The 23369-nt window shown below is 37.1% G+C and overlaps 9 protein-coding genes across 15 annotated transcripts; 3 read left to right on the top strand and 6 right to left on the bottom strand.

Annotated features, from left to right (window-relative positions):
• Positions 1–951: 951 nt before the first annotated feature.
• Positions 952–4452, bottom strand: LOC129247927 (vacuolar protein sorting-associated protein 53 homolog). The gene is made up of 7 exons (XM_054887304.1): positions 4239–4452; positions 3669–4175; positions 3394–3601; positions 2769–3327; positions 2542–2714; positions 2185–2440; positions 952–2112 (listed from the first exon to the last, which is right to left on the bottom strand). The coding sequence occupies exons 1-7, from the start codon at positions 4344–4346 to the stop codon at positions 1167–1169; spliced, it is 2757 nt and encodes a 918-aa protein (XP_054743279.1). The 5' UTR covers positions 4347–4452; the 3' UTR covers positions 952–1166.
• LOC129247928 (probable DNA replication complex GINS protein PSF2) lies at positions 4416–5612 on the bottom strand. 2 transcript variants are annotated; one of them, XM_054887305.1, is made up of 3 exons: positions 5040–5612; positions 4649–4980; positions 4416–4566 (listed from the first exon to the last, which is right to left on the bottom strand). In XM_054887305.1, the coding sequence occupies exons 1-3, from the start codon at positions 5282–5284 to the stop codon at positions 4520–4522; spliced, it is 624 nt and encodes a 207-aa protein (XP_054743280.1). In that variant the 5' UTR covers positions 5285–5612; the 3' UTR covers positions 4416–4519. The 2 variants fall into 2 exon arrangements, with proteins under 2 accessions (XP_054743280.1, XP_054743281.1); XM_054887306.1 differs by lacking the exon at positions 4416–4566 and having other exon boundaries at positions 4611–4980; positions 5040–5611.
• Positions 5613–6384: 772 nt separating this feature from the next.
• On the bottom strand, positions 6385–8627 carry LOC129247829 (sorting nexin-20). Of its 5 annotated transcripts, none has more exons than XM_054887155.1 (5): positions 8492–8627; positions 8140–8237; positions 7763–7918; positions 7003–7699; positions 6387–6938 (listed from the first exon to the last, which is right to left on the bottom strand). In XM_054887155.1, exons 3-5 carry the CDS (start codon positions 7887–7889, stop codon positions 6803–6805), a joined length of 960 nt encoding a protein of 319 aa, XP_054743130.1. In that variant the 5' UTR covers positions 7890–7918; positions 8140–8237; positions 8492–8627; the 3' UTR covers positions 6387–6802. The 5 variants fall into 5 exon arrangements, with proteins under 5 accessions (XP_054743126.1, XP_054743130.1, XP_054743128.1 ...); XM_054887153.1 differs by having other exon boundaries at positions 6388–6938; positions 7763–7900; positions 8406–8627; XM_054887152.1 differs by having other exon boundaries at positions 6388–6938; positions 7763–7900; positions 8492–8626.
• A 75-nt stretch (positions 8628–8702) lies between these two features.
• Positions 8703–10001, top strand: LOC129247830 (gamma-secretase subunit Aph-1). The gene is made up of 2 exons (XM_054887156.1): positions 8703–9387; positions 9459–10001. Exons 1-2 carry the CDS (start codon positions 8992–8994, stop codon positions 9780–9782), a joined length of 720 nt encoding a protein of 239 aa, XP_054743131.1. The 5' UTR covers positions 8703–8991; the 3' UTR covers positions 9783–10001.
• LOC129247831 (transcription initiation factor TFIID subunit 10b) lies at positions 9906–10633 on the bottom strand. Of its 2 annotated transcripts, none has more exons than XM_054887158.1 (2): positions 10190–10633; positions 9906–10126 (listed from the first exon to the last, which is right to left on the bottom strand). In XM_054887158.1, the coding sequence occupies exons 1-2, from the start codon at positions 10511–10513 to the stop codon at positions 10025–10027; spliced, it is 426 nt and encodes a 141-aa protein (XP_054743133.1). In that variant the 5' UTR covers positions 10514–10633; the 3' UTR covers positions 9906–10024. The 2 variants fall into 2 exon arrangements, with proteins under 2 accessions (XP_054743133.1, XP_054743132.1); XM_054887157.1 differs by having other exon boundaries at positions 9906–10132; positions 10190–10631.
• A 1012-nt stretch (positions 10634–11645) lies between these two features.
• On the top strand, positions 11646–12393 carry LOC129247586 (transcription initiation factor TFIID subunit 10). Its single transcript, XM_054886765.1, has 2 exons — positions 11646–12106; positions 12178–12393. Exons 1-2 carry the CDS (start codon positions 11792–11794, stop codon positions 12283–12285), a joined length of 423 nt encoding a protein of 140 aa, XP_054742740.1. The 5' UTR covers positions 11646–11791; the 3' UTR covers positions 12286–12393.
• A 1254-nt stretch (positions 12394–13647) lies between these two features.
• LOC129249059 (methyltransferase N6AMT1) lies at positions 13648–14458 on the bottom strand. Its single transcript, XM_054888682.1, has one exon. It carries the CDS (start codon positions 14456–14458, stop codon positions 13808–13810), a length of 651 nt encoding a protein of 216 aa, XP_054744657.1. The 3' UTR covers positions 13648–13807.
• Positions 14459–14468: 10 nt separating this feature from the next.
• LOC129249060 (SNAPIN protein homolog) lies at positions 14469–14971 on the bottom strand. The gene has a single exon (XM_054888683.1). The coding sequence runs from the start codon at positions 14877–14879 to the stop codon at positions 14469–14471; it is 411 nt and encodes a 136-aa protein (XP_054744658.1). The 5' UTR covers positions 14880–14971.
• A 309-nt stretch (positions 14972–15280) lies between these two features.
• On the top strand, positions 15281–16524 carry LOC129247643 (uncharacterized). The gene is made up of 3 exons (XM_054886858.1): positions 15281–15320; positions 15386–15563; positions 15615–16524. Coding segments are annotated over exons 1-3 (936 nt in total). The 5' UTR covers positions 15281–15318; the 3' UTR covers positions 16371–16524.
• Positions 16525–23369: the final 6845 nt, after the last annotated feature.

Raw genomic sequence — 23369 nt, 5'->3', positions numbered from 1 at the left:
TTTTGATACCGGAAATTGAAGCCCGTAACCTCCACAACATTCGGTTCCAACAGGACGGCGCTACTTGCCATACAGCCCGTGAAACAATGGATTTACTACGTCGTCGTTTCGGTGAGCAATTCATCTCGAACCGCGGTCTTGGAATGGCCACGAAGATCATGTGATATCACACCTTTGGACTTTTATTTGTGGGGGTGTGTAAAGTCAAAATGTTTTATGGATAAACCAGTTTCGGTTGAGGCATTGGAAGCAAATATTACTAAAGGTATTCACGACATACCAACCGAAGTCCTCCAGCGAATCATTCAAAATTGGTGTTTACGAATGGCCGAATTATGGCGCAGTTGCGGTCAACATTTGATGAGATTATCTTTAAAAAATGTCATGAACACAAAAAAAAAAAATTATCCAATCAATTTAAATTTTCGTTGTTTTATTTCCATTTAAAATCCAATACCTCTAAATTGATCACCCTTTATCATTAACACTTCAAAGGGGTTGTTTTTGCTATTGTAGCAGTTTATAAACCGAAACTCATTAATGGAAGATCCAAAAACACGCTGTTTCGTCTAATCGAGCCAAGTGAATAGTGGTTCGTGTCGTACTGTATCATCACGTGCCGGACATATGCTGGGTATTTCGGTGCCGATTCTGGATAGGATTCTACCATTCTTAAGGCAGCCGACCGCAACTGCTCGGGTTTTCCCCAACCAAGGGCTGCTGTCACAGCAAACTAACCCTATTTAGTGCGCTGAACCTCAATTAATGAGGTCTTACTTTTTCAAAGAAAAGTGGCATCTACATAAATAAGGGGTTGTTGTTGTTGTAACAGCATAAGCGCCCTCCCATAATTTTTCAAGGAATCCTGCTGGAGTAACGATCCTTGGCGGATGTCAGTCCGGGTTGTCCGGCATATAAAGAGTCTAACCGTCACATTGAAAAAAGGTGGCATCTACATACATATATGTACTGCATAAATATTTTTATTTTTTCAATATTGCAGAATATATCAAGTGCATATGCGTACATACAGATTCAAAACGGATAAAATTCAAAAATCAAAAATGGAATGTAATACTCACCCAAAATGAAGTGAAATGGATAAACAAACAATTTAAAACTTAAAATCCCGAGTCATTCAATTTTTTCGTGTATGTATTATCGCCTTACGGTAAACGCTTCTTCAGCAAGCTCTCCAGTTTGCGTATGCGCCCACGATCTCCACCACCATTGGATGAGCCATCTGCGGTCTTCTCTGTGCCACCAGTAAAACTACCAACACTAAAAATAAAAGCACGTTTAGGCGTGGACGTGGTGCCGGCTGTAGCTGTAGATTGTGCCGCTGTATTAGTATCACCACTGTCAATGGCTTCCTTTGACACCACCGAAATAGCATCTGAATTCATGTTTGCATTCAATTCCGCCTGTGCCGATAAGCCACTATCTTCAGTCGTTGGCGATGCCTCCGGCGCATCGCCTCCAACTACAGATACATGTGAAGCAGTGTGTTTAAATAGGTCAATCAATTGTAATTGATCCACACGCTTCACGGCCTTCATATCCAGAATTTTTTGATACTCAGCAATAGTGATGTCCGGCAGCAGTTTAAGTACTTGTTGAGTGAAATGCGATGGCGGTTGTACGGGAGTCATGACCACTTTAATGATCATTTCGGCACGTGTCATATCCTTCACGACAACTTTGGTGTAGCTGGTGGGGGCCTTGCGATTCACACTCGAACCAATTGAGGGCATGTCTAGCAGTGCCGTTTTTAGGCTGTGCGTATCGAGCAAAAGTTGCTCACAACCCAACACATTGTTGGAGCCATCAGAATGCGTCAGCTTACATTTGTATAGAACGTTAATGAATTTTGGAATGAATGCATTGACAAATTTATGGCAAAATTGTGTAAAATATTTTCGTGAGGTGGCCAGATTGTCTCGAATAACAGGAACGGTATGCTTGAAATTCGCACACATACTGCTGATGAAGGAGCTTTGATCACCAACGTTGCTAATACTCTGCCACTGCACTTTGGCCATGGACTGAAGAGACGGTTCACAGCCTGCTTCTAAATCCTGTACAAGCAATTGTATGCTGTTCGAGATAATGCTACAAAAATACAGGTCGAATAGAATGCATCAGGAATTTAAGTAAAAAAGCGAAAAGGCACTTGAAACGAACCGATGAAACACATCCTTTTCTTCTGACATATCAATTTTGTTTACATAGGCTGCGGATACTTTCTCCTTTAGTTTATCCTCTAATTGCTGTACAGTCTCCAAACAGTATTCGGCGGTGGTTAAGACACAACAAATTTGTATTAGATCTTCGCGTGTGAAACGTTGCGTCTCTCCTTCCTTTAAAAAGTTGTGGAATACTTGACCGGCTGCTGTGGAGAGATTCTGCATATCACGTGTAAGTAAAGACATGCTTTTGCCTGCCACCAGAAAAGATAAGTAATAAAATTGCATGTTTAATAACAAAAAAAATGTCCAAGTCATGCAGCTAAAAGGATGCGTAAACACAAAATAAACTCACCAATTGACGCAGTTGTAGTCATCAATTTCGGCATACTGAACTCTAATACTTTGCTTGCATACTCGCGCAGATATTTTTTGAAAACCAAGGCTAGTTCATACATAGGCTGCTCATTGCTTAGCTGGTTGCATTGCACCATACACTTCTTGTAGAATACAAATAAGTCTGCTGAACTGTAAGGCCAAAAACATTACAAAAATTATCACGTCAAATTCGCAGTCACTCACCTTGGATATACAGTGGTTTTTGACTCAGACACTTTGAGTGGCTCCTTGGCCATTTCGACAAATTTTTCCATTAACTCCGATAAATTACGGTCAATACTTTTAATATAAATACCCAGATGTGATTTGAAGCAACCACCAATCTGATCGTGAAATAAACCAATTGTAGGCGGCGCGTTAGGATCGCCAACACCACTTTCAGGTAATACCTTAAGAGCTGCTGGTGTAATTAGCTTTTCAGCGCCCAATGTGATACCAGTGAAGCGTTTGGAAAGCAACTGCTCAAAAGCTTGTGTTTTATTGATGGCAAAGAGCAAAAGACGTACATCTATTTCATTGCTGCGCTTTGCCATGATTTGAGTGAGTTGCTCGTGTGTGAGACGGCAAAACTCGACGGTAATGCGTTCAGATACTTCCCAATCAAGCGGGAAGACTGCGCCGAATTTATCCTCAAAGTCAAGTAGGTGCCGCTTAAGCCACGCATAACGCTTATCGATTTTGTCTAACCAGGCTATATCTTGGTTTTCGTGAAACAGTTGCAAGTATTCTTCCAGTTGTTGAGCTGTGCAAATATAATAAGCAAATCAATATTACATCATCATTGACTGCCACAATAGTTCGTACGTACCAATAAACCACTTTAATAGCTCTTTTTTGACCTTCGGATCTAACACAGAAATCACTTTACATGCGTCTGTCAACTGATTTAAACCCAAACGTTGCTTGTTTCCAGCATTTGCTGCCGAACTTGATTTGGGCGAAAAGGCATCTTTAAAATCGTCCGTAATTTGTTTGGCCAATGTTACTTGGATCTTATCGACATTTTGGGAGAGATTCTAATATAGAACATAATATAGAACATATTATCATAAAATATTTAAATAAGTTTTTGTTTATTTTTACCTTTATTTCTTCAATGTCAGAATATTGCTTAAAATGTTGGTTTACTTCGGTAATTGCTTGTAATGGATTAAGTATCTCACCATATAAACGCTTTTCAATCAATTTATTTAAACTTTCAATTCCGCCTACTAGCATATGGAGATGGTTTAGTGTAGTTATTGCCGAAGTGAGATTTCGTTTTGCGCAGTCCAATTGCTTGATATCGCGTGTAATCTCCTTTACCATTTCCTCCGTTTTCTCGGCACGCGTTTTCACATCTATAATATGCACATACAATGCTGATATAACCTTTCGCGCTTCCGTTAGGGCCATTTGTCCATCTTGACCCGTATTTGTCTGTCCACGTACCACAGCGCGGATATTATCATCAATTAGTGACACCTCGCATTGCATGCGCTGAATAGTCTCATCAATGCTCACCAAAGATTGTTCGTTCGGAAAGAGTTGATTAATGTAATCGACAGTGTTGAAGTCTGGCGAGTCCATGGGGTCGTCAGTTTTTAATACCTGCATTGTAAAATGCATATTAATGGCTCAATTGATTATTATTATGCCAGGTGTTAAACATACCTTATCAATTGCAGACTTTACGTCTTTTGTAAAATGAATTTTATTCCCACCAGACGGTCTAATGGCAGCGTCATTATCTGTTTCCACTTCAGCACCGCTCGAAGCCATTTTCTAAGTTTTTAAATAATTACTTAATTTTATTTGTGAAAACAGTAGCAATGATTGTGTATAAAGAAAATTGCATCAACGCAAAACGTCATCAAAGTCCGATGAACGAAACAGCTGATTTGCATTTGTAGCAAGGCTGCCAGACCGAAAAGTACCGTGATTGATTAACGAAGCTAAGCCAAAATTAAACCCAAATAAAAGTCCCTTCGCGACAGTATTACTAGAAATACATGTATTAAGGATATTGTAAGTTCAAAGAAATCATTTGTTTTGTTTTAATTTAATTTATTGCATAAAATTACTTGTGTTCATCGAATTACTCAATCCTAGTGAGGACGTATCGCGTTGAGTTGCCATTGCTGTTCGTTGGTAACGCGCAATATGATCCAATGAATGCGGCAGAATTGGACGTACGGTATGTATTTCCAACAGTGTTAAGTTATCCAACTTGGCATATGTGCCTTCGCCTTTGATGAATGCGTCAATGGAAGTGCGTAATTTAGATTCACGTATATCAAATATATCTTTGATAATCGTTCGCAGCTCTTCACATCGTGGCACATCGTCGGGTGCTGTACTCATAATCAGCTGTGCCTCCACCATATAATGTTCACTCGGCATCTTTGTGAAGAACCTAATAAAACAAATATGTGAGTGTAGCATTTGATTATTAAGTAACTAATTTTCACTCACTTTGATTTCTTTTCCGCTTCCTTGATTTCCTCCAACAGCTCCATATCCATCCATTCAGGTGGCACAATACGGCATTTTTGTTGTTTGCGTAGATGTATGCCGAGCCAGAGTGGCACGTGCACCGGGAGACCAGCACGGAATGGTCCCACGCTACCCGATATCAAATGCAAAGGATCAAATGAAAAGTTGGGCACAATACCTATGGTTGACTTCTCGCCAATAAATTCAATAACACTGGGCTCCATTGTAATTTAAATAAATACACTTTTACTATTGGAATGCAGAATGCAGCTGATCGACGCAATTTTACCGCCAAATATGTAAACAAAATAATGATCCGGTCGAGAATGACAAAATCAAAACAAACGCGTTGAAAGTGTTCGGAAACGAGATAGCTTACAGAGAACGTTAATGTATTTAACGTTCTCTGTAGCTTATTTCAGAAAAAATCGAAAGAAAGCATCAATGTAATCGTATTAGTTATAAATTATTATTATTATTATTTGTAGAAGATATATACAATATAACCCTAACTTAATTAGCACACTGGCTACTAGGGCAAGTATAAGTTATTTTTAATACGTAAATATAAAAAAAATGTATTATTTTTAATACGTAAAAAAACTTAAATTCGAATATAAAATTCAGATCTACATACATATATCTTAAAATTTATTGAAAAAAAAAACAAGGGTTGGGGAATGGTTCATAGCGTTTTTACATATTATTTTATTTTACAATGATTTGTTTGTTGTTTGGCAAAGAGTAAGTATTCATTCGATACAACTCTTTCTGCTCTACAAAACTATGTTAATAGTATTTATGCGTTATTTAATTTTTTTATTAGTTTTTATTAGAAATAGAATACCCAGGAAGCAAAAATCAACATTTTTGACACCTGTTCTTCTTAGTTTTTCATCAAGATCAAAAAGCTGCCGAAGCAGCCCGGGTCATTTGCGACGTGTATGGAGAAGTTGTCAATGGCGCGTCCACAGCACGGAAATGGTTTGCAAAGGTCAAAAATAGCCAGTTTGACAACGATGACACATCCCGCAGCGTAAGACCTTCTAAATTCGCTGAAGAACGTCTCAAATCACTTTTACAGGAGAACAGTAGTTAAACCAGTCGTGAATTGGCGGAAAAAATTAACAGCGATCATAAAACGATTCTCAATCAGTATCATTCAATGGGATTTACCGAAAAATTGGGGGCCTGGGTGCCTCACGAGCAGATTACAGATCTATTGTATTTTCCTGAAATCTTAAATTCATTGAGAAAAAGATAATATTATATTATATTTATTTTCAAATGTTCTTTATACAAAAAACTACACTGTAATACGATATGTTCTTTACAATGAAAAAAGTATAATTAGTATTCCATCTAAAAAATATGATTTTTTTAGTTTAAAATACATGCATATTAAACATGTGTAAAACAATTGACAATGGTGAATGTTATAAAAATAAAAAAGTATAATTTATTTTTATTTAAATTTATCTTGATCTGCCATAACTATGCTTAAATATACATTACATACGTGCATATATCCCTCCGAATAAAATTTCGAAACACTGCAATAATTTAGCCGCACGCATTTTTGCATTTTTGCATGTATACAACGCAGTAATTTTGTAAACAATTGCACTTTTTTTCTTAGCTACTAGTAAATAAAAATGAGTAATACCAAGTACTAAAAGCGAACAAGCACTCTTTCTATGTATGTATGTATGGTTGTGTATATTCGCTGTTTCGTATATAGATTATATAGTCTCAGTACGAGGATCCAACTTATGAATAGCCTGAATTAGTGTAGGACCATTTTTTGTATTAATTCCTTTTCTAGACATTTCTTCAAGGCGATCAGTTATTGGCTTCTGGTCCAAACCACGCTGCCACCTGAAAGCATACAATCTTTATAACTTTAATTGCTATATTTAGAAGATCATCTCCCACTACCCACCAGAGATGTGTGCATGTGTGCAACAGAGGAATGTACAACTGTAGGAGGTCAATGTCGCACAGCGTATCGTAACGACTCAGCGCCAAAGTTGCCCAACGTTCGGCGGAATGATGTGGTACCGGCGACATAGTACACGCAGCAACCAAGCGACACAATATTAATAGGACCGGTCGTGAACGATCCATGAAGATTTTATTTAGTAAACGAAAGCAATTTTCTAGCAATGGTATCGCCATTTCATTGCGACGCTCATCTAAGAGTTGGCAAGCCTTGGATAGTTCATTGTCTTGCAGGAAGTGTAAAAACTCAGGTGTATCACGTAATATACTATTACTTGCGACATGTGTTAAAAATGACTCAAAAGCAGCACTACGTTCAGCAATTAAATCAGCCGAAAAATTTCCAACAAGCACCTTGTTCGGAAAATACAATGAAGACATCTTATTTGGAAAATCTTTCTTAAAGCTATTGTAGAGATTACGAAAGTCCGTATAACGACGCTGTATACTTGCTGGTTGCGGATCGATAATGGAAGAGTCCTGACGCACTGACAATTCGTAGACTACATAACGTTTCACCTTGAGATCTTCGCCGTCAGGTGGCATAATACGAGCTAATTGGATTTCAAAGCGTAATATAGTGGAACCATCATCAGGCAAATGGAGTGCCACTGTAGATGCTGGACGTTCCCATAAATCTGAATTCAAAGTAAAGAAATGAGCAATTCGAGTAAAAACATTTGAAATATTTTGTAATTGACCTTTTTGTGCCGTTTTTGAAGAGACATCTTGTATAGCTAACGAACCGGACTCTATGGTTTCTGGGCTTTCAAGCTCTTCGGTGTTATCAGGTGTATCTACAGAGTGCACTTGTGTTCTTCTGGCCATGGCTGCGCGCACTAAAAAATACCAAAAATCTGTTTCAAAGTACAAAAGGGATTTTTTAACACTTAACTCAATGCAAGTAATATAACGATGCGAGTATGCAAATGCATATATTGCAGCCAATACACTCCAACAAAATTAAATTAGAAATGTTTCTTTGTTACAACAGAATTCTCAAATAACATTCACAAACACTCTTGCAAGCCATATCCCATAAATATAAATTTGCTTTTACTGTACATTCGAAACTTACTCGCGGTTGACTTATCCGCTTATTATAAAAATGGTTGTTTGCTTTTCGCTTCCTTAGCAGACTTCACTAATGCGTTATTGTGCAACAACAAATTCTGCCTGAAACAAAACAAAAGATTATTCATCTGCCCTAAAATAAACCAAGTCTTCGATGTTTTATTTTATGCTTTAATGCAAGTATGACTAATATGCCATTCCTCAATAAAGGAGGAAGTTTAGAAAATTGAAATCAAAAGAATAATAAGGTAAGTACTTTAGTACTTTTACTTTAATGTGTTGTTGTTATTCAGTTGCTAACAGATGGAACGTTTCGTGTGTTCTCACTTCAATTATTATGCCGGGGAATCGCTTACTTTTAATTTCTCTTTTCGGGCCGCGTCCTTTTGTTTATATTATCTGTTTGTTAGTATTTGACTTATCTTTTTATAATTACAAGTTAATCCGCGGTGATAGTTGTGAATGAACTAGCACTACACTAAATAAGATCGTACGTTATATGAAATAGTTGGAGCTGCCAGCTGGTCTCTATATATATATGCAATTATCAATTAATCAAACTGCGGTGGGATATGTTCTTAGATGCACATACCATAAACACGAAAAAACATCTTATTATTTCGCTGATTATACAACAGAGCTATTGTCTCCATCACATGAATAACCTAAAAGAGTCATGCAAACACCCACTTTAATCGTTATCGATATACATCTCTAAAGACAAATTGTAGACTTCGCTCTGTTTGGCAGCACCACTTTTTTCACAACACAATTTTATTTGCAGATAAACTAATGTTTAAGTGCACTTTTATACTTGGCAGCCCATCATCATTAGTTTAACTTAATCATAAAGGAAATGACGCTTCCGGAATTCTTTGGTTGTACCTTTATCGCGTTCGGGACTCCGTTCGCGATGTTTTTTTTCACAATAGCCAATGATTCAGTACGGATAATTATTCTTATCGCAGCCGCCTTCTTTTGGCTACTGTCACTTTTGGCATCAGCCTTGTTGTGGTTTGCAATTGTCCCAATGCGGGATTACTTGTGGTTTGGTGTAACATTTTCAGTGCTATTTCAAGAAGTATTTCGCTATATTATCTATCGTATTCTGAGACGCACTGAACAAGGCCTTCAAGCGGTAGCAGAGAATCCACGGATCATCGAAAACAAGCATATTTTAGCTTATGTTTCAGGCCTTGGATTTGGTATAATATCCGGCATGTTTGCATTGGTGAATGTACTTGCCGATTTGGTGAGTGAATTTTGAAAAATTTTACAAGTATTTTTTTTTTATTAATTTATTTTTTTTTTTCTGCTTTCCAGTCGGGTCCAGGCACCATGGGACTTAAAGGTGGATCGGAAATTTTCCTAATAACTTCGGCAACTCAAGCACTCGCTATGATCCTATTCCACACTTTCTGGAGCGTTATATTTTTCAATGCGTTTGATATTAATAATTATTTCCATATAGTTTACGTTGTCGCCACTCATCTCTTTGTATCGCTAATTACCTTGCTCAATGCTAAAGAGATGTACCTAGCCACATTATTACCTACATACATTATATTGATAGCGACAGCAGCTTTGGCATTTAAGGTAGCTGGAGGAAGCAAGAACTCACTCATGCGATTTATTAAATGTCAATGAAAGGAGGGCAAATATAGAAACTACTGCTGCGCTTAAAAATATTATTGGCATTGACTAAATAATTGCAATCAATTAACTTATAGTGCAGATTAGGCAATCCAACTCTAGTTAAGACCAAACTGCTAATTGTAAGATCTTTAATTCTACTCTTTTATTTTCGACATTCATAATAATGAAAGCTTTAACACATAATAAAAAAGAAAATAAGTAATGTAACAATAGCAATTATTTCTATCTAATTCTTATGGAAAATACTGTGCTTTGCGCACAGTTATGCCGTAATCTGCAAGGGCGGGCGCCAAGTCCTCCATGGTTAACGTGTATTTGCGATCTTTTGTTGCTTTCTGACCCTATGAGAAACGAAAAATTCATAGTAATAAAATATATAATACAAAAGCACTTCTCACCGGAGCATGAGTCCCGGGTCCAATGTTTTGACTGTTGCAACGAGTTATGCATTGTTGTAGTGCGTCATTAGCAACATCGGAAATAAATTTTTGCGTGGCCACCGATATCAAACGTACGATACGAGGATCATTTGATTCGAAACCGGCAGAATTTAAGTAGCAAGCCGTTACTGCGTCTGGTACTGTTGGGACGTAATCCTCCAACTGCAACATAAAGTCACTCAGTTGTTGAACAGCTGCACGTTCCTCAGGCGCAGCAGTCCCACCTGCGGCATTTGAGTTAGAAGAATTTGGACGGTAGATACCGAAATTTGTGCCAATCATTTCAATTGTTATTTGTGTAAATTTTCTACGATTCTATAGAACTCTATTGTTAGTATTATTTTGTCTAGTTGTTTATTTTACTTTAATAACTGTCAAATGTGGAGAGTTGTCTCAAGTAGTGATGGGCGAGTCCGAAAGGTTTTAGTCGATTGCATCGATGGTTCTCGATGTTTTCTCTCAAAGGCGAATTGCATTAAACCTTGTGCAAAACAAGGCGAATTTATGAAGGTGGTATCCATGGCGAATTGAATACTAAAGTTGGCGTCTTTTCAAAACTGTTACTTTATTTTTCGCCATTTTGACAAAGCTGATGTCAGGTACCTTACCAATACAAAACAAGGGGGGGAGAAGTTACATATTTGTTAAACTTCAGTGAACGGCTTGACAATGTTATGATTTGTGAGATATACACTAAAGAAACGAATGAAAACAAGTGCCGCGTGTTAAATTGTGAAAGCACACATGAATATATTATTTTATGTAGTTTCCACAAACATGTTATTTTCTTCTTTTGTGTGCTTTGTTCGTTTGTTTTGTATTGGTAGGGATCTGAAGTCAGACTTGTCAAAATGGCGAATAATGTTGTAACTGTTTCGGGAAGAACTCACTTTCAGTATTTAATAGGCCTTCATATTAAACATAATTGGCCTTCAAGCATGATAGAGAAACAGATTGCACCTTCCCATTGCGCCGTTTCATAATAGCGGATGAATAAACAAAAAAGGAAGGGGAATTGTTTAAGATGAAGAAGAGTAGGCGAAAGCAATGGAAACAACCAAACTAAAGAAATTATACACACATACGTACTTTCCTGCCAACTGAACTTATATTAATTTGTGCTTTCACAATTTAATACATGGCGCTTCGTTTTCATTAGTTTGATTAATTTAAATCTAACATCTCACAAAACGACCACGCCATTCACTGAATTACAACAAACACGTAATTTTTCCTACTTTTGTTTGTTTTGTTCATTTGTTTTGTATTGCGAACTGAGCTGGCATCAGAATTGTCAAAATCGCGAAAAATAAAGTAACTGTTTTGGCAAGGCGCCACCTATGGTATTGAATTCGCCTTGCCTACAGCCATAAGCAATCGATTTTTTTAACAATCGACAAGCAATCAACAAAAATGCATTGAACATCTGTTTTCACATTTCTGCCATAGATCATTATCAATTATTTCTACATCACATTCACATTCAATCTTTGTGGGAAACAAAACATTTTCGCAGCTCGAATAAAATTTTTATTTTGTCCAACAATTTCAACATTTAAAATGGTTATAGGCAACGAAGAGAATTCACCCTCACCAGCTTCACCACCCGAAGAGCAGGAAGATTCGCCTCCACTGCCAACACCTCCAGCGCTGGACGAATTATTGGAACAGGTGGAAGACTATATACCAACTGTACCAGATGCTCTTACTGCACGTTATTTGAATCAGTCCGGTTTCGAAAGTATGGATCCGCGAATCGTCCGCATCATTTCGGTGGCAGCCCAGAAATTTATATCAGACATCGCCAACGATGCTTTGCAGCATTGCAAGACACGCACAATTAGCCAGCACTCTGGTGGGCATGGTTCAAACAAGGTAAGAGCTGACAAATCAAGTAAAAGTATTGAGTGCATGTAAAACTATCTGTTAACCATTTTTTTTTTCAGGATAAGAAGCCAAACAAAGATCGTCGGTATACTTTAGCTGTCGAAGATCTTACACCAGCTCTAGCAGACCATGGCATTACTATGCGAAAACCGCAATACTTCGTATAAATTGAATCAACATATCGAAGCAATATTACATCATTTTAAAATGAATAAATTTAGAAACAGGTATAAATAATGAAAAATTATTGAATAAACTCTGGCCTAACTACGTAATTCCTTAAATGAAAAAGACATTGTGGGCGTTTAATACGTAAGTGCGCGAGTTTTTTTACACCATGAGGGGTTTTTAAATGTTTATATAAAAAGGCAAATAAACCTCAAAACATACAAGAATTGATTATTAAATATTGGCAAGAAAACAAGGGCAATCGTGAAATATGCGGAATTGTTAAAAAACCTAAACCAGCGGAGCAGTATATTATTGCCATGTGCAAGAAAAACGGTAAAGGCGAGGATATGGAAGGCCCAAGAAAATTTGCTGGTTGTATTAAGAAGAACTCGAAAACTCCATTGTATTATCACAAAGAGTTGAAAGACGTTGCCTTTACAGAAATTACTCCTCATACTATGAAGATTTTTACATTCTCTTGATTTTAGGGCGCATACCCTGCGTACGGAAAATATTGCTAAACATTTACAATATGCCAGAAAATATGTCCACCGCGATATTGACTTTTGGAATATTCCATCCGCTCAAAAATGGGATATTAGTGGTAATTATTAATTTGGGCAGAATGACGACCCAAAATATTCCGCCGTAATAATTAGCATGAAAATCAAGTTAAGCAAGAGCCACGTAAATAGGTAAAATGAGGTTGAGATCGCTCTTCAGGAAATATAGAAAAATATAGCGCTCGATGTTACAATAAACTTAGTAGTTTCTATGGCAAGAGGACTGCAACAAGGTTAGACGCCAAGGGTGGCCACATAAAGTACCACTTATTGTATTATTTTTATTTAATAATTTAATTTTTCCTTCGGCCTTCGAAAAAGGAGTTCTCTTTTTTTTTTTAAGTTTTGGGTAATAAAATGATTTTTTTTTAAATAAATGGTCTCTTCTTATTTAAGGGAAATAAATGCAAAAACCTTTGTTCTACAAGTTTTTTTTTTGTTCACTATGTAAATAGCGTTTCATCTTTTGGTAGGTTTGGCCGAACTCCTTCCATTTGTGGCGTGCTTCTTCATGTTGTACCAAAAATTGAGAGCCCTATAGTTTTATGTCGCCCCCAAACGGCAGATAGTTTTTATGAGGAAATAAATGCACTCGGGGGGCATGTTCGATGGCGTTTATGCTCCTACACGAAGAAGAATAACCGAATAACCGATGTTTAAAGAGACTTATTTTCTACGTGTTAATGTTTCATGCCCACATCGAACATCGAATCCGGGTACAATCGTAAGGTAGTCACAGACAACCCATTCGGCTACGCGAAATATAGTATTAGAAAACATCAAGGTATACATACGTAGATATTCAAAATATAGAAATATATTTTATATTTGTTAGAAATATATTTAAACAAGCACCGAAGGTTATATTGTATACATATATCCCCTATAAATAATAATGATATTTTGGACATTTATTACAAATATATTTATTATTTATATTAAAAGCCAAAGTAGTTCATCTACGCGTGATCTTCAAAATATATAGGTATTCCCCTGGTATACGTCTTTCCATAAACTTAATTGCAACAAAACCTAATTTATTGAAATCGCGTATTAACTCATCTGGTTTATTTTCGCGTAGTACTAGTAAATAGAAAACCCCGTCAGCAGATAAAATGCCATCCAAACGTTTAAGCAACTCATCGATAACACGTCGTCCATGTAAACCACCTGCCCATGAGCATACAAGATTGTTTGGCATTTGTGCATTGTCAAATGATTTACTATTCAATTCTTCGTCTGAGGTTACCACGTAAGGTGGATTGAATATAAGCAAATCTACAGATTTTTCGCGCACGGCATCCACTAAATTACAATTTATACTATCAACATGAGTAGTGTTGCGCTGCGCCGTTTTCATCGTAGTACTACAAGCATGCGAATTGATATCAGTTGCCAAACAAAGTGTTTTATTGAGTTTTTTAGCCAGTGCCGTTACAATTATACCACTACCGGGACCTATTTCCAAGCAAACTCGTGGTTGTAACCGTTCTATATATAATAGATCAGCTTCTAAGGCATCTAGCAAAAAAAACGAGTCTTCTGCTGGCTCATATATCTGTTCGTAATCGGCCGCTGTTAGGTGGTTTGTATAGGGAGTTTCCATTCTCAAATTTCTAAGGTATATTTGTGTTTATAGCTGAATCCAGCAGAGCTTGCCTCCGCCGCTGTTCCTTCTCAATAAGCTGGTAAAGGCCAGTTAAACGATCCTGACTTGTGCTGAGAATATTTGTTATAACAGTGACTTTATGTTTCACGTTAATTAACTCTTTAACTTTGCTTGAAAATTCAGGAATATTATGCTGAGCCTTCTCTATTTCCACCAACTGAACTGAGAGTGCGTCTAATTGCTTCTTTAATTCTATTTGAGAAGCGCGGGTAGCTTGGATGTGCTCGTCTAATTTCTCCACTGCGGGTTTAAATAAGTTAACGATACCTTCCGCTAAGATATCACGGGTAGGATTAGTGCAGAAGTTCTCTGTATTCTCATCTAATGATGTTACAGTGCTATCCGAGTCTTTATCCATTGCTCAATTCAAACAAAAATTTTAGCAAATTTTTATGTTTCCACAAATCTTTCTGACTCCCATATCAACTATGAACTGATTAATGTGATGGAAATTGGGAATTACAGGGTGGTATACAAAAAGTAAACCGCTTTGATATAATTTCACAGTGAAAGCAATTCCAAATTTCGTATCGGCTGTTCATAAAATACATACACATACATTTTCTCATATTCATTATTTAACCAAATAAAATTCTATAGTGCTTAAAAATAGTACCCAAAAATATTAACTATTGATTTTACAAGAAATATTACTATTCTTAGCTTTTCATTTTTCAATTTCATTTCCACCTGAAATATTAAAGTGAAATGAAATCGACAGAAATTCATATTTGTGCGATTTTAAACCACTCTGTTTTGTTGACATTTACATTCGTTTGGAAATACATAATTGTGAAATGTAAGTAATTTCTAATATTTTAAGTTAATTTAATGATTTTGATAATTATAAATTTACTTTTTAAGGGGTCGGCACAAAAATGTGGCACAAGAAGCCATTATGGTAGATTTTATGAAAGAATATTTAGATCTTGCACGCGGGACATTACAGAACAAAGACGTGAGAAATGCTTTATGGGCGATGCTTGCGGACAAACTAAATAATCGTGGACCACCAAGCAAACCACCTGAGCGTTGGAAAAAAGTTGGAAAGCTTTCATTTAGTTAAATTGATTCCATGTTTGCTCTTTTATAGGTTTGGTTCGATTGGCGCGCTGCCGTAAAAAGAAAAATTATGTATGAAAGGAATGAGGCTCACGCTGCAGAACAAGATGAAATACCTTATAAAAAGACTTCATTATCTCCTGTTGAATATGATGTCGCGCGTATATGTGGATTCTTCGATGATGATGCTGACATTGACAAAGGCTCAGATATGCAAGAAGATTTGAGTACACCCTCTGAGGGTGTGGCGAATATAATCAAAGAAGAGTTAATGCTCGACGAGGAAAATGATGAAAATCCAATTGACTCTCATGTTGCGATTGAAACTTTTAAGGACCAAACTAATGAAAAGCCCTCAGAGGTTGAGCGCATAAGTGTGCGCTCATTTGCACTATGTCAATCAACTGCAAGTAAAAGGAAAGTTGAAGCAGAAAAAAGTGAAGGATGTGCAGATGCTAAAAAACGTAATATACGTTCATCAGAAACAGAGGGAACTGAAAAATTATTTCACTTGGTAAAACAGCAAACAACAGTGATAAATACAGTATCCCAATTTCTTAACGAAAACGCCGATTTGCATGCGGAAAATTTGCGTGTTATGAAAGAAATAAGCGAGGGTCTAAAGCAAATGTGTGAATCGATTAATAAACTAAGTGAGGCGACTAATGATAAACTTAAGGAACAGCGTAGGCATAATTATGAGATAGAGAAGTTGCGAAGAGAAGAAATTTTATTGAAAAAACAACAACTTGAACTGAACGAATTTAAGGTATTTGGTAAGGAATAGATTGGTCGAGTTAGAGCTGCAGTATTTTAGTAAGTTACTACATACATACATGTATGTATATATATTTTTCTATTTAAACTGAACGTTATCGTATATACACATTTAAGATTGCCTAAGACATTCCCATAAATATGAAAAAGAAGGAAAAAATAAACATTACATTTATTTAATACTTCAACCATTTGTATAATTGAAAAAGTCTTAATGGAAACACCATTAGGTGATACATTGGCTAGAGAAAAACAAAACCAACAGGATCTAAGCCTTTCCTGTAAATTGGGTAATACATATATATGTATATAATTGCCGCGTACACTCTTTTTGGGTGTTTGTCCGAGCTCCTCCTCCTATTTGGGGCGTGCGTCTTGATGCTGTTCCACAAATGGAGGGACCTACAGTTTCAAGCCGACTCCGAACGGCAGATATTTTTATGAGGAGTTTTTTTATGGCCGAAATACAATCGGAGGTTTGCCATTGCCTGCCGAGGGGCGACCGCTATTAGAAAAATGTTTTTCTTAATTTTGGTGTTTCACCGAGGGACACCTATTGAGTAATACACGGTCAAGAAATATCTCAAATGTGAAGAGCTAAGACCGAGCTAACAGGAATGGGGATGCTTATGCAGCTATAATAACAACAAATACTTAAGCCTGCACCAAATTATGGGGCCACGCGAAGCAAAAGTTCTTAAATGGGATATTTAACAATCTCATAAACTGCCTATAGGCAAACTGAGAATGCTACGTAGTCAACTGTGGATGGTCTAACGACTCTTGTCGAATTTGCGACTTGGTCCCAGAAACAACATCACACTTATTTCTCGAGTGTGATGCCATATCGATTAAAATAAGCCAGCCAGAAGCGAGTTGTTGTTGTTGTATCAGCATAAACATTCCCCATTCTTACATACGGGGAATGCTGCTGGAGTGGCAATCCTTGGCCGGATATAAATCCGGGTCGTTTCGGTAACGTAGAACCGACTGCCGTGAAAACGAGCCAAAAGCGAGTAATACGCTCAGCTTAGCCCACAATAGGGCCTGAATGAGGTATTATGAAAAGTAGATGGCGTAAAAGGCCTTAAAGTCGGAAGGTAAATCTCTATATCTAACTATGCCCGGTCAAGAACTGTTACTTTAGCAGTATTCCGCAAATATTTGTGAGAAATTTTTATACGGTTACAATAACAACATCGAAAGAAGTACATTTTTTTTTTTTTTGTTTATTTACTAAAGTAATGAATATAATAATATTCGAATCTGGGTGAAACACCAAAATAAAGAAAGTTTTTTCTAATAGCAGTCGCCCCTCGGCAGGCAATGGCAACCCTCCGAGTGAATTTCAGCCATGAAAAAGCTCCCAAAAATAAATATCTACCATTCGGAATCGACTTGAAACTGTCGGTCCCTCCATTTGTGGAGCAACACCAGGACGCACGCCTCAAATAGGAGGAGAAGCTCGGTCAAACACACAAAAACGTGTACGCGCCAATTATATATATATACATATAATGAATCAAATATAAAAAATTCTTATAAGCAAGGATGTATGTATGTATGTACATATTTCAGATGTTAGTAAGAGTAAGAGAAAGTAAGAGAAAGCTTAACCTAAACTACTTTACTAGAGAAACTCCGTGAAGCGATTTTTGGAACTGAAAAATCAATCGCGACAAAACCAATGGCTCTGGTAGTAGAAGCATTATGAGTATACGAGCCCTATAAAGCCCTACGTAGAAAAACTCTGAGCATCGAAGGGATCTAGTGGGAATTTTAATGAAAATCTTCTCATGTAGATAACCAGCACAACCTAGTATTTGGCACACCCAATAAAATAAGCATATTTAAGCGGGGTGCCTTGCTTACCGCGACATACTAGACACATGCCCCATCAAACCCACTCATCTAACACCTCTCTCCCTCTGGACCCAACCCGTCGAAACAGCCAGTTTCCTGGGCCTACCGTTAGATGAGCTAGACGAAGACGACCGGTGATTACACTACACTGACAGGGCAAAGATACTGCTACAACAACAACAACAGCATATTTAAGCCTCAAACGAACGAATGCAATGTACAAAATACTGAGCGTCAGTGAAATTTGAGCTGTGACGCCTAACAAAAGGAAGCTTGGCACGCAACTTAGTTATAATAAAATTAATATGACTAACGAAAGTGAACTTTGAACCAAAGATTACACCAAAAACCCTAATTTCATTGCGCGAAATAGAGATGTGATAAGAGGGGTCATTGATATTGCAACGTTTACAAAAGATACGTGGAAACACTTGATTATACCATATCATCACCTTCTATAGATTTTTTAATTTTTATTAAGATTTTGTTTTGGAGATGTGGGATAGAGGTGATTTGCTTTTGGCAAGCGCATCCCCAAAATTGTACACCGTAGGTCCAAACTGGTTGCTGTTGTTTTTGTTATATAATGCAATGTAGTTACCGACCGCCTTCGTCTAGCTCATCTAACGGTAGGCTCAGGAAACGTGCTGTTTCGGCAGGTTGAGTCCAGAGGGAGAGGGGTATTCGGTGAGTAGGTTTGATGGGATATGTGAAATGGTGGTTAGTATCGTGCGGAGTGCCTACGCATGCGGGACATATGTTGCGTGTGTCGGGGTCGATTCGTGGTAGGTAGGAGTTTAGTTTGCTAATTGTGTCAAAATTTCGCGGGTCTCTCCTTGTAGCTGAAGCTCTTCATCTGCAATATGTGGTATTTGGACTCTGATGACGGCATTTAGAGGTCGGGAGTTTAGGAATGTGGTAAGTGGTGATGAATGCCATTTAGCGTCTGTCCGCTCCAGTAGTTGTAAGTTCTTTATATCCTGGATCTCGTCATTATAGTTGAATAATAGTTGAAGAGCTGCCTCCTGGCATGACTGGGAGGCAGCCCAGGTTCTAGCAGTGTCTACGGGGGTGAAACCTTCTGTAGCACCCAAGCAGAAAATGTTTGCTGAGCATTTTATTGTGTCTCATGGTGTAGATGTTGTAGGGGCGACATCAGGAGGCATCCCGTGGCTGTCCTGATTGCGTATTTTGGCATGTCTGAAGCTTAATCCAGTGCGAGTAACTCTTTCCAGGCGACCGGAGGGCGCAGCATAGTTCAGAACCGGCCGGCCGATTGCTTTAAATGTCGTCAGCAACATTTCTTCATCTTTGCCCCAAGTACTCCCGGTAAGCGATTTGAGAACCTTGTTGCGATTTTGGACTTAAGTGGCAATTGCGGTTGTGTGCGCAGAAAAAGAGAGCAAACAATCGAAGGTAACTCCCAAAATTTTGGGGTTCTTTACTGTCATTATTGCTGTGTCATCGACTTTGACCTTAAGCTGTAGTTTGACCTCCTTTGTCCAGGTGGTAAAGAGGGTTGCCGTGGATTTTGTGGTGTAAAGTTGGAGATTCCGTGGTGTTAGTGGTGGAAAGCTTGAGATTCCTCTCAATGAAAAAGCGAGAAAGGTTAGAGAGGTTACTTTGGAGCACAGACGTCATTATCAAACAATCGTCAGCATAGAAGACCAGGGAGACTTCCTCTGGTGGCTGGGGGAGGTGATAAGACACCACCCTGCGGAACGCCTTGCTTTATCCTCCTCTGTTTTGAGTTTCGGTTTCGAAATGACGTTTGCCGACCACTTATATAATTCGCGGACCACCCCTTCAGCCCCGGCGGGAGTTTCGACTGCATGTCATCTAGTAGCGTGAAGTAGCTAACTGAATCGAAAGCCTGCCCAGTTAGGAGTTCATAACCGCGTCATGTTTATATGGGTCCCAGGACATTTTGAAATACCCGGAAATGAGGAGGCTGACTAGAAAGGCTATTGACTCACTATTCGCAAGCGACAATATACCATCGCGGACAAGCCTAAAAACGAAGTCATATAAGCTGGCAGCAAACAAGGGGGCTACGCCAGGCTAAATCCTTATAGGGAGGGTACAATCAAAAGAGATTCAGGCATCACACAAACCTCTCTAAGGACAAACTGAGAATGCTCAGTGCGATTCTCACAGGTCACCTCAGATTACGCTGCTGTCCACCAAATCCCGTCGTTTTACGATCAATCTCCGGAAACTCGAATGCAATGCCATAGCAAGAAGAAGGAATAGACATACGGGCAAAAGAAAGAAGCGTACTCCCAGTCCAACTTAGGCTTATTTAGGAAACTGGGTTTAAACAAATAGCGTTGTGTGCTCCCTACAAAGGTCTTCAGGCCACAGTACAAGCCTTCAACTATTCTATTCTACTATATGTACGGTATTCCCGAAAGAATAAAAAATACAATACAATGGCTTGCAATTATAAAGGATGCACAAATACCTATTCTAATAAAAAAATTATCTCATAAAATGTTCCAGACATTTACAAAAATAAATTTTAAAATAAATGCACAGGAGTGAAGAAGTGACCAAGAATTTGACGGTACTTAAAGGCAAGCGCTTAGAAGCTCTATTGCCGTAATTCGCGGGTTAGGTTCTTTGTCGCGGTGAATATTTGATCCACCATCTTTTCGTTTTTTTTTTTTTGTCTCTGGACAATTAGCAAGTGCAGCACTCAGACATTAATTAAGTCCATTGTACTACACTTGGATTCCCTTGAACCTCCATACTTTGGAGTAAAGGTGAGGAAAACGAAAGCTTTCAATTATTTATGCAATTAAAGATGCCCGTTTTAAATTAAAACTTAAGTACTAAAATCCAAATATCTACAAGCATGCTTTTATTGGAATTTTTTCACCCTTTTACGGGTATAGAAGAATTCAAGGGGCATTCATTAAAGGTGGTGGCACGAGACCAGCAACAATATTTTCATACGTTTGATTGTCAAAGTAGAAAACAAAGAATGTATTCGCCTTGTCTCATTCTGGGTTGACAGCCACATGGACACGGCGAAAAAAAAACCAGTCAGCTGATTTACCGATACCTCCTTTAATAGATTCGCCTTGGAAGAATTAAATTTTTTTTAAAATACTTTTGACTTCAAATTTATTTGTAAGAAAAAAAACTAAAATAAGCAATGGAAAGAGAGTGGTTTGCAAACGTCAAAAAGGCTAAAAATCGTTCTCAGCGGTTCTACCTTAGTTTTATCATATTAATAACTAACATTCTAACAGACATTAACTAACCAACTAATAGGCATCAAAAAATTTGCATAAAAGTAATGCAGCATAAATTAGAATTTCTTTAGTTATGGGGATTTGTATCTACGTTGGCAACTCTTATATGAAGTTGACACCTCCCACTCCCAAAAAGATTTTATCAAAATATGTTTCGGGTGTACAAGTTTGGTCCCGCCGGAGATTAGACACTCCTTTAGTTTGCAAATACTGGTATTCATTTCACAAGAGAAGGAAGCACACAATATTTGGCATGAATATTTATGTAGTAGTATAACATTAGGTAATGTGTTTTAATTTAATTTATTTGCAAGCTTTATTTCTTTTCATCTCATTTAATCCAATTTAATTTATTTGCATTTTTTTTACTCTCAACCGGCTGCAGTTCCTAGTAAGACAAACCACCATTCGGCATGTGTAATGCCAATTTATTAATAAATTTTATTTCATTTGTATTTCTATTAAAAACTTTTTGCTGGGTAAGTAAGATACTCATTTCTGAATATACTTGCATATGCACCTTTATGTACATACATAAATATAACTTGGTCTACAATATTTTGCATTATTTACAAATAACTTCGTAGTCATCGTGTATATTACAAAAATGCTTAGATTATAAAATTGTTGCAATGAAATATTTTATTTTTAAAACTGTTGAATTTTTCATTGAAGAAAAAATTCAAAAGGTTCCTTTTATTTCTAATATTAATTCGTTACTGTTTGCTTATTAACTTTCATAGTAATAGTATGCAAATGTCTTTAATACTCGTTTTGTTTTTCATATATTTTTATATTTTTTCAACAGATTAAAATGCATGTACTTAGTGCTACGTTTTTTTTTTTTTTTTGTTGTTTTGTTTTTAATTCTTCGCTTACAACATTTATTCGTACAAGTAAAACTTAGACCTTCTGGAAATGCAGTTGTTCTCTTAATGAATGCTATTTAGTTCTCTCTTTCGATAAAAATATTTAACAGACGTCTGAAAAAGTAAATACTTTCAATGCAAATATAAGAAGGATGTAAATACTCACACATTCAATACATACATGTATTTATTGTTGTATTTACTTCATATTTCAGCTTGTGTGTATATCGATTGCTAGTCGACATAAATTTTCGATATACTTCTATCGTTTGGTGATTTTTTGTTTTGTTTGTATTTTTGTCATTTCCGTTTGGTGTGACTAGTGGGCGGTGAGAGAGTAGGGAGAGTGGGATTGGTACATCTTACTAACAATTTTATTTGTAATTTACCACACCACACCCTTGTCCACACATGCAAATACGATTGTGTATTTTCGTTTACATATACACCTACATACGTTCTTACGGTTAATCGAGGGTTGTTTGTTCTTCCATTCCTTTCGTGCGTTTATTCGCTTGATTTATATATTATTTTACTTGCTTTACCAAGCGACATTAAAATTTATGTTCTGTACAAGATATTACCATATCGTTTCGCATGTATGCATGTATTGCATATTTAAATATACATATATACGAATACAGGTTTGCTCTGAAGTATACATAGTTGAAATTGGTATAATTTTAATGTTATACATACGTATTTGTACATAGATATTTTTATGTAATATTGGTTGATATAACGAATTTTTTTATAGGGGTATGCTTTTCGTTGTGAGTATGTGGTGTAGGTATGAATGTATGCAAGCACACTTTTCAGTGGTTTACATGGTTTATCTCTTAGTACATAACGTTATTTTGTTTTCTGACAAATGTTTCTTATCCACGATTCCACCTTCAAAACAAGAAACATATCCTTTCCTTTTGCCTTTTCCCTGAAATTATTATTTTATTAATTTCTAATTCTTGTTCAATAAAAAACATGTCAGCAATAAGATGTTATTTTTGTGTACACTAT

This window comes from Anastrepha obliqua, chromosome 5 (assembly GCF_027943255.1).
Source record: "Anastrepha obliqua isolate idAnaObli1 chromosome 5, idAnaObli1_1.0, whole genome shotgun sequence".
NCBI classification, from domain to species: Eukaryota; Metazoa; Arthropoda; class Insecta; order Diptera; family Tephritidae; genus Anastrepha; species Anastrepha obliqua.
The sequence above is the reverse complement of the archived record's forward strand: the minus strand, read 5'-3'. Positions and strand labels throughout refer to the sequence as shown.

Coding starts and splice junctions, on each gene's coding strand:
- LOC129247831 (XM_054887157.1), bottom strand. CDS start 10,513: ATGATTGGCACAAATTTCGGTATCTACCGTCCAAATTCTTCTAACTCA. Junction 10,133..10,189: donor GACCCGGGACTCATGCTCCG/GTGAGAAGTGCT, acceptor CGTTTCTCATAG/GGTCAGAAAGCAACAAAAGA.
- LOC129249060 (XM_054888683.1), bottom strand. CDS start 14,879: ATGGATAAAGACTCGGATAGCACTGTAACATCATTAGATGAGAATACA.
- LOC129247586 (XM_054886765.1), top strand. CDS start 11,792: ATGGTTATAGGCAACGAAGAGAATTCACCCTCACCAGCTTCACCACCC. Junction 12,107..12,177: donor GTGGGCATGGTTCAAACAAG/GTAAGAGCTGAC, acceptor TTTTTTTTTCAG/GATAAGAAGCCAAACAAAGA.
- LOC129247830 (XM_054887156.1), top strand. CDS start 8,992: ATGACGCTTCCGGAATTCTTTGGTTGTACCTTTATCGCGTTCGGGACT. Junction 9,388..9,458: donor TGAATGTACTTGCCGATTTG/GTGAGTGAATTT, acceptor TCTGCTTTCCAG/TCGGGTCCAGGCACCATGGG.
- LOC129247643 (XM_054886858.1), top strand. Junction 15,564..15,614: donor CACCTGAGCGTTGGAAAAAA/GTTGGAAAGCTT, acceptor GCTCTTTTATAG/GTTTGGTTCGATTGGCGCGC.
- LOC129249059 (XM_054888682.1), bottom strand. CDS start 14,458: ATGGAAACTCCCTATACAAACCACCTAACAGCGGCCGATTACGAACAG.
- LOC129247829 (XM_054887151.1), bottom strand. CDS start 7,996: ATGCATTTGCATACTCGCATCGTTATATTACTTGCATTGA. Junction 7,901..7,956: donor CGTTATATTACTTGCATTGA/GTTAAGTGTTAA, acceptor GGTATTTTTTAG/TGCGCGCAGCCATGGCCAGA. Junction 6,939..7,002: donor CACACATGCACACATCTCTG/GTGGGTAGTGGG, acceptor GTATGCTTTCAG/GTGGCAGCGTGGTTTGGACC.
- LOC129247927 (XM_054887304.1), bottom strand. CDS start 4,346: ATGGCTTCGAGCGGTGCTGAAGTGGAAACAGATAATGACGCTGCCATT. Junction 2,715..2,768: donor AAAACCACTGTATATCCAAG/GTGAGTGACTGC, acceptor TTGGCCTTACAG/TTCAGCAGACTTATTTGTAT. Junction 2,113..2,184: donor GAAAAGGATGTGTTTCATCG/GTTCGTTTCAAG, acceptor GTATTTTTGTAG/CATTATCTCGAACAGCATAC.
- LOC129247928 (XM_054887305.1), bottom strand. CDS start 5,284: ATGGAGCCCAGTGTTATTGAATTTATTGGCGAGAAGTCAACCATAGGT. Junction 4,981..5,039: donor GAAGCGGAAAAGAAATCAAA/GTGAGTGAAAAT, acceptor TTGTTTTATTAG/GTTCTTCACAAAGATGCCGA. Junction 4,567..4,648: donor GAGTAATTCGATGAACACAA/GTAATTTTATGC, acceptor ATGTATTTCTAG/TAATACTGTCGCGAAGGGAC.